Source organism: Paramisgurnus dabryanus, chromosome 11 (genome assembly GCF_030506205.2).
Source record: "Paramisgurnus dabryanus chromosome 11, PD_genome_1.1, whole genome shotgun sequence".
Lineage (NCBI taxonomy): Eukaryota > Metazoa > Chordata > Actinopteri > Cypriniformes > Cobitidae > Paramisgurnus > Paramisgurnus dabryanus.
This window is the reverse complement of record NC_133347.1, coordinates 16,077,143-16,085,985: the sequence shown is the minus strand read 5'-3', so window position 1 is coordinate 16,085,985 and position 8,843 is coordinate 16,077,143. Positions and strand designations below refer to the sequence as shown.

Here is an 8,843-nt window from a genome sequence, read left to right as displayed (position 1 = left end):
AAATAAATCGCTTCCATTGTCAACTCAATTTTTAAGATATTTTTATCCGTTTGGATTTTTTTTATCCATTTTGCCTCAAGTTAATAAAATTGCGGTTTTATTATAGGTTTGTATGTTTAGTATGTCGATAACCATGAACCCGCTCGCAAATCCCAAAGGAGTAAAGAAACTATGCATACTTTGCCAGAAACCTGCAAAACTCCAATGCACAAACTGCCGGGTCACCCTTTACTGGTGAGTCTCACGCCGCCTATATTTATACATTTAAGTATTTAAATAATGAATTCGCGTAAATTGGGACACTTTGAACCATTCATTTCAATATCAAAACTCAGTGTACCAATAAATGCGTTACATAATAGCGCCAGACGCCAGGTGGCGTAATAAACACACATGTTCACTGTTAGCCGTGTGACTGCAGAAAGATGCAAGGGTTGAGTGAGTTCAAACAGCTGGAGGAGAAATTATGTGCAGAGGGAAGAGAATAGCCAGCCATGCGTTCTTTCAACCAACCATGGAAAAAAGCAGCATGAGTGGGGAAAGCGTGTGTTTTTGTGAGTTTTCACTTGCTATTTTAAAGACGCCACAATGCCCGCAACGTATATTCACGGTCTCAATGACAACAATGCAAATGTCTATCTCATAGTCAGCCGGTCAGTTTCTTTTCTCTTCACAAACAGAATGCGATTTGACGGACAGGCAGCTTTTAAAGGGCAAGCTACACGCATTCCACTTCCCTAATCAAAATTGAGTCCAGTTTATTAAGTTTAACATAACCAATCCCACAAATAAAACAATTTTACTGTCCCACTGTGTATATGCCTATATGTATTTCTTTCTGTTTCTGTATAACGTTAGTGACAATGACCACCAGCAGGCCGACTGGATCAGTGTTCATGAAAAAGTCTGTCTTCTACTGGTGTCCATTCACGCACCTGCACCCTTCCAAACGTTGCATGCTGACCGGGAACACCACCATACAGAGACCCTGAAGAAACAGGTTTACGTTTGCTTATTACACGTCTCTTAAGAATTCTTGATTTTGATTGGTCAGTCGATACATTTGAAGGTCTGTCATTCCAAATCTGTCTAGACCGGATACAGCAACGGCCAAATCTCGCGAGATGCTGGGTTAGGTCTGGGGTAGGATTCAGATAAAAACAGCGCTCATCCGGCGATATTTCACGAGATTTTGGCCGTAGCTGTATCTCTTCTAGCCACAACCCGATAACAACGCTTAAAATGATACGACACAGCTTACCTAGATCCTGCGAGTCATGTTGACCGGCACTACTTTTATGTTAAATGCATCACTCCGCTGTAACATTTTTTGTGCTAACATAAACGAAATACCTGCTGCCAAAACATTTCAAATCATTATTTAATATGTGCAGTTATTTACTCGTGTTATCACAAAACAAACCGCTTCAATGTGATCTCCCTGTCGGGTTTATTTTGCGATAACAACCGGCAGCATGTACATTATCCTTAACATAAATAATGAAGTTAACAGTGGATGTCTGATGTATATTTTAATGGACATTAGAAGGAGCTAATAAAGATTGCCCATGAAGAGGCACAAAGGTGGGTGTCCAGTAAAAGGTTTCATCATGCGATACCAGCTGCTCTTCTCTTCCTGCGTTGGGCCGTGCAGCTGTACGGACCTCGTTCCATTAAACTGGTACCAGCTTATCTCCTGCTTGCACATGCTAATATAGGTGAGATGCACGCAAGCACTTCCATCAGCAACAAGTAAATACGTGGACATTAACACACAGTTCTCAAAAGGGTTGGAAATGATTTCTTGGCTTTAAACTTGGGAAATGTTAGTAGGCCCACAGCACAGGCATGCAAATGTCTTATTTTTCCATGACTCTAAGATACTAATGTCCGGCTGTACTAATTTTAACTCTCCACCATCCATTAGATAAAGAGCAACAATAATAACTTCATAGTTCGCTTCCCTGCCCGAACCTCTCCAAAGTCTGACAGGCAATAACTTCCTCTCAATAAGTGATGCTGGCATCAAGACCTGTTTACTTTCTTTGGGATGGTCCACTGGTGCGCTGAAGAGGCAGGGCTTGGACAAGAACAGAGGGGAAAGACACTGTTATGTAATTCAGGATGTGATGGACTGCTGCTACAGATGTGCAAAAGCTCTTACTGCATATGGGTGATTCTCACGAAATCCAGATTTAGAAGGTGTCCAGCATCAGAATTTTTAAAAAGCCCTTGAAGCCAATTTTTTGCACATTTAAGATTAAGGTCTGAACTTACTATAACCATTATTTTTAGAGGATTTAAAAAATATTTCCTATAGAATAATTTACATTTTTTAGATGAACATTACCAAAAATTATCATTACCGCATATGATATTACATTAATGATATGCATTTACAAACTCATGTTCCGGTACTAAAAAGTTGTCTAGGTTATATGACAAACAAAATGTCAACTTTTATCTTGAAAGAAAAAATAGGAACTGCTTACCTGGTAGCCATCTTGAGTGTCACAGTCAATTATGTCCCTTCCAACAATAAAAAAACATGTTATTTCCTTGAGGGCTTAAACAATGATTGAAAATTGTTGCGGAGAATGAGAAAATTGGTCTTGGACACATTTATATTCCTTATTATTGTCTCTACATTTGCCAATGATCACCAAATACCACATGTTTCTTTACTGTAAATGTTTATAGTATAACATGCACTGAAGCTTTTTATTTTGTAGATTTATTATTATAAATATTTCCATGTCAAAGAACCCAAATCCAGTCATGGACACGTTGCGGTAATGAAAATTTTCCCCTTAAATGTGGAAAAAACAACAAAATTGGTTAGTATGATGTCATTTGAAATCATGTGCAAAATAGTACATGAAGAGATGTTTGTAACTGTATGCTTCTTATTTTGATACTCTTACTTTGCTTTTTACTTTTTTATCAAAATGTTTCATGATACCCCTTTAGTCTAATTTTGCAAGAATCACCCATATTCACTATTGAGATTTGACCATAGTCTACACAGTACAATACATCGTCCAGTTGCCAGTTGCATAAATATAGCCGTGATGTTAAGACTGCGTCTTAAGAATGATTCTGACTAACTAGCAGTTAGTTGGGACTAATGAGTCTTATTATTTGGATTTAAATTAGACCAATCTACCTTTCTAAGTAACATACTTAAAACAGTTATAATCAGTCTTGGAGAAAAAAATTGACTAGCTTTTAAGACTAGTCTTAAAGTTTTATGCAACCGGCCACAGGTATTTCAATAACTGTAAGTCCTCAGCTGTATGACAAGCATATATTATAGCAGGCTCCAGATTTTGCCACCAAAATTTGAGAGTGTGCCACTGAATTTTACATCCAGTCGCACATGTGCAACCAGTAAATTTGACTTTTTTGTGATGTGATACTGAATTTGAAACGCACATTGCACTTTCTGCATCTAACATTAAAGTTTTTATTAGTAATACAGTGGAAATTAGTAGAAATGTGAATATTTGGTTAGCATATTGATTTACGGCGTGTGCCCCTAAATTTCTGGTTGCACCCCTAAAATTTTCAGTTGGGGGCCACTGTGCTCCTAGTAAAAAAAGTTAGTCTGGAGCCCTGTGTAGTTAACATAACTAGATTAACAAGCAAGCTCATTGCTGTGTCGGTTCACCTGGTATTTCTATCATTAAACCTTCATGAACCAGTTTAAACCAGCATGAACACATTTAGATGAACCTTAAATGGACCCTCCACTTTTTTTGAAAATATGCTCATTTTCCAGCTCCCCTAGAGTTAAACATTTGATTCTTACCGTTTTGGAATCCATTCAGTCGATCTCCGGGTCTGACGCTACCACTTTTAGCATAGCTTAGCACAATATCTGATTAGACCATTAGCATCGCACTAAAAAATAACCAAAGAGTTTCGATATTTTTCCTATTTAAAACTTGACTCTTCTGAAGTTACATCGTGTACTAAGATAGACGAAAAATTTAAAGTTGTGATTTTCTAGGCAGATATGGCTAGACCTATTCTCTCATTAATAATCAAGGACTCTGCTGCCGTAACATGGCTGCAGGAGGCCCAATGATATTACGCAGCAGCTGAAAATAGTCCCCTTAGTAACTTTTAATAGCAGGGGACTATTTTCGGGCATTGCGTAATATCATTTCCGTCTTACTTAGTACACTATGTAACTACAGAAGAGTCAAGTTTTACATAGGAAAAATATCCAAACTCTTTGGTAATTTTTTATGTGTGATGCTAATGGTCTAATCAGATTCAATGGATTATGCTAAGCTATGCTAAAAGTAGTTCCGCCAGACCCGGAGATCAGCTGAATGGATTCCAAAACTGTAAAATCAAATGTTTAACTCTAGGGGAGCTGGAAAATGAGCATATTTTCAAAAAAGTGGAGTGTCCCTTTAATAAAGGAAAGGTTATATGGAGTCAGTTCAGACCGTACAGCTAATTGAACTTTAAAAGGTATCAATTCACTCAGTGTATGTCTGTTAATGTGTATCTAGGTTTAGATTCTATGTCCCAGGCTCAAGAGTATCTCTCCAAGGCTGAGTGGGCTGTAATGAACACACCAGGTTGTAGTCCCATTGTCCTTCATCAGCTACATCGAATGCTGGGCCGTCTGCATGCCGCTACAGGAAAATACCCGTCTGCTCTCTTTCATTTCTCCAATGATGTAAGTCCTAGCATGTGTGGAATGCTGTGTGGACAAGTGACCCTTTCTGAGAAATCCAGACTAAAGTCTTATAAATTAAAATTGAGATTAAAAGTTTAATTTCAATCACTGATTTCACTTTAATTTTAATCTTTTACATGACCTTACTCAGTCAATATAAAAAAATCAAGGGTATATTTGCACAGAATGTTCTTTACATTATGTTGGATGATTTTATGAATAAAGGAAAAAAACAGCAAAAGATGTTTTTACAGGCAGGGTCAATTTTTTCAATTGAAGCCGAATAAATAAGCTTTGATGTATGGTTAGTTAGGATATGACAATATTTGGCTGAGATATAGCTATTTGAAAATTGATTCTTAAGGTTCCAAATTATCTAAATATTGAGAAAATCGCCTTTAAAGTTGTCCAAATGAAGTGTTTTGCAACACATATTACTAATGATCATTTTTGTATATATATATATATATATATATATATATATATATATATATATATATATATATATATATATATATATATATATATATTTATTTATGGTAAGAAATAAAAAAATAAAAAAATATCTTTATGCAACATGATTTTTACTTAATATCATAATGACTTTTTATAATTTTGACCCATACAGTGTATTGTTGGCTATTGCTGCAAGTATGCCCGTGCTGCTTATGACTAGCCTTGTGGTGCAGGGTCATATATGTGTGTATTGATGATGTGCACATGACTTATCCCTGCTGTATGTGTGGCGATACATTTTATAATTTGTGTGCTGTAGGTGTACTACGCCAGTGAGGTGTTTGGATTGGAGAGTACTGAGACATGTGGAGGGTATTTCCTCATGGCTGATGTGTTTCTAAAGCAAAACAAGCCTGACATCACCCACTCGCTCTACACAGAGGTCAACACACCTACATCTCAGTCTCTGAATCTATGTGTTTAAAACCCAGCTCATTGTACTTTGTGTGCAGGTTGCAGGTTTCTGGCACGCTCACCTGTGTAGGTTGATGGAAAGGATCAGTCGGAGTGGCACTGAGCCAGAGGACTGTTTTGGTAAGTAGCTTAGAGACATTAAACCTTCCTGTCGGAATCACACACAGGCACATCTACAAACACAGCTTAGTCTTTGTGCACTTAACAAAGAGGTTCCATCACCTGGCCGGCCAGCTCTGTGATGCTGGCCCCATCGCAACCGCACGTCTCTTTCTGTCTGTTCGTAATTTTATTGTGACTTTGTGGCTACATTATTAATGTTTGCTGAGATTAAGTGTGTAACTTTTGTCTCGACTAGTGTAATTGCAAAGTAATGGTTGACTACAGGTTTCCAACACTGGCAATAAGCCAGAATTTTTTAAATACACGTTGGTAGGGAAAGGCTGCTAGTGAATATCTTTACCTAAAGCACACTCATATACCTACCCTGAGGCCAAACCGCACTGGTTCAGTACAGCTGATATTATCAGCTTAGCATTATACGAAATAATCAAGTAGCTATTTCGGAATATCAATATGCTTTTCTGACCATCTTTTGTAATCCAAATTTGCGGATGGACAGACATAGCCCTGCCCGACGTTATATAAATCCACATTTTTAGTCGAGTCAGTGTTGCTATGTTGGAATGATCAGGATCATTAAAACATTTTTTATGAGGAATGTTTTGATAACACCCTAATGCCACAGATTTGACACTTTTCAGTATTGTTAAATGTAAAATAAAAAATGACACAAAATTAGTTTCTATTCATTTGATGATCTCTTTAAATGTTACATCTGTGCAGCATTAATAACAGCCTGAACCCAGATGCCTGTGTGTTTGTGTTAAGTATGATGTCAGGAATTGTGTATGAAATCATGAGTGTGTCCCGGGGCAAAACCTGCTTTGCTCCATTGATAACTAAGTTCAAGGGAAACATGATTGCTGTGTGCACGCCCCTGCCCTAGTTCTTTCTAAGCTTATTAACCTCAGTCGTGTTTTGGGCTAAGTGACGTGGCGGGCTTAACCCAGTGTCCATCCCAGCTGTCCGGTGTTCAGTGTGCTTGAGAAAGCACTGATCCTTCCTGTTCTCTGGCCTCTTAACTGCTGATCCAAGGTCAGTAGGCTGACACTGGTTCCACCCTGTGGCCAGCCACATCATGATATAACTCCTGACCAGATGAATGTACAGCAGCGAAAAGCTCAGGATGTGTGACTGCATCAAGTATGACCTGATGTGATCTGTAGGGCACTAGCCAGTGTTATTTATATTCTCTCTCCAAATCAGATAGCAATGAAGATGATGTCAGATGGCAGTGGAGAGTTACACCAGACTCTTTATCCTCACAGTTTAAGCAACTTAAATCATTGTCAAATTGGATAAACTCTATTTATGACCTACAGGAGCATCAGAAATGGGTCAGTGTTTGTCCCATTAATGGGGCTATGTTTACCCTTATTAGGGCATTTCAACACGGGAATTCATTATGGAGCCTATTTGCCCCACATACATAGCTTAATAGAGAAATTAGATGAAGTGCTCTGTCATTCGTTAGTCACTTTAGGAAATTTTTCAATTCTCATGAAACATAAACTTGTTAAGTCATTTGAGATCAGATGCATTAAAGGAAAACACCACCGTTTTTCAATGTTTTGTTATGTTCTTACCTCAACAGATAAATTTAATACATAGTACATACCTATCTTTTTTCATTGTGTGCACTTTTAATCTTTGTTCAGGGTGTCGTGAATGTGTTAGCATTTTGCCTAGCCCCATTCATTCCTTAGGATCCAAACAAACTTTTTATTTTGTGCCACCATACTTGGTTGTGTAACTACTTATGTAACAATCTTTAAATAGGGAAAACATGGAAGTGTTTGGTGGCTTCTAAATTCCTCCCTGTTTGGATCCTAAGGAATGAATGGGGCTAGGCTAATTGCTAATACATTCACAAAGTGTTGTACAAAGATTAAGTGCACACGTTTAAAAAAAAAAAAGGTAGGTATATATATATATATATATAACATAGTTTTTCTTTAATATTTGAGGCATTTTTGTTAGTTCTGACAATATATTTGCTTTTTTTTTCAGTGATATTGTAGCTCAGTTGATTGACCATGACACTAGTACTACCAAAATCATGCCATTATTATCTCATGGGAGTTTCCTTGGTTTACTTTCTTTAGGAGATAAATCACTATTAATGGCAATGGGAGATCAAATGACTGCACTATTTCATTTCTTTGACACTGGAAACCATTATAACTGAAAGTGAGATTACTTTTATTGGTGTGTGTGTGTGTAGGTGAGGCTCAGTGTGTGGAGGTCGATCAGATGTTGAGATGCATTCAAGACTTTGAGGAACATCATAAGAAACCTTGCTCTGACCTGTCAGCTATATTGTTTCATTCTCTGGCAATGCTGTGGTTGCTCTCTAACAACTACTCCAAGGTAAATCAAAATATCAGTATACTAGTTTTGGGTAAATTAATGCATAAAAATGTTGTTTCATTATTACCGACTGTCTAAGCCAAGTTTGTTCCTGGAGGATTTTGATTCCAGATCTATTTGTACACGTTACAAGGAACATGTTTAGGTTATTAACGTCACTGCAGGTTAGCACTAATCAGTAAATCCATGAGGGAAATTAACAGCCAGACTGTGGTTATTATGGGATTCTCCGACAGGATTCCCTCCACTTCCGTGATATCCCCTAGAGATTATATGAGATCACAGTTCAGCCCCAAAGCACGTATCACAAACAATTGAACTCAAAAACATTTTAACATTTTCATTTTGTGTAAAACAATAAAAAAATACAAATAAAACTAGCTATAATCCTCACGCTCATATCAGTTACTTTTCTGCCGCTTATGTTTGTAAATCAGCAATAATCCGAGAGACTTTAAGACACTTTTAGATGATTTTGCAAGATATAGAGATGAAATATATTAATAGGTCTGTGTTTGTGTGCGTAGGCACTGGAATATGGGAAGAAGGCTGAGATGTTGATTGAAGGGTTGAACGATCAAAACAGCATGAAAGAGGCCATCCAAAATCTCTTGCATTTTGTTGAAAAACACAACATAGACCTACCACAATAAAATATAAATGCATGCATTATAGTGCAATGTTAACTTATGACATTATATATTAAATGAATAGACCGTGTTAG

The 8,843-nt window shown here is 37.3% G+C and overlaps 1 protein-coding gene across 1 annotated transcript; it reads left to right on the top strand.

Moving 5' to 3' along the window:
- Positions 1–86: 86 nt before the first annotated feature.
- On the top strand, positions 87–8,782 carry zmynd12 (zinc finger, MYND-type containing 12). Its single transcript, XM_065247133.1, has 8 exons — positions 87–234; positions 859–1,000; positions 1,547–1,718; positions 4,527–4,696; positions 5,472–5,594; positions 5,665–5,746; positions 7,974–8,119; positions 8,647–8,782. The coding sequence occupies exons 1-8, from the start codon at positions 113–115 to the stop codon at positions 8,770–8,772; spliced, it is 1,083 nt and encodes a 360-aa protein (XP_065103205.1). The 5' UTR covers positions 87–112; the 3' UTR covers positions 8,773–8,782.
- Positions 8,783–8,843: the final 61 nt, after the last annotated feature.

What these genes read in the sequence shown, in the direction of transcription:
- zmynd12 (XM_065247133.1), top strand. Translation starts at nt 113, where the DNA reads ATGTTTAGTATGTCGATAACCATGAACCCGCTCGCAAATCCCAAAGGA. An exon ending in CAGAGACCCTGAAGAAACAG is followed by an intron (nt 1,001 to 1,546) that starts GTTTACGTTTGC and finishes AATGGACATTAG; the next exon opens with AAGGAGCTAATAAAGATTGC. An exon ending in TGAGCCAGAGGACTGTTTTG is followed by an intron (nt 5,747 to 7,973) that starts GTAAGTAGCTTA and finishes GTGTGTGTGTAG; the next exon opens with GTGAGGCTCAGTGTGTGGAG.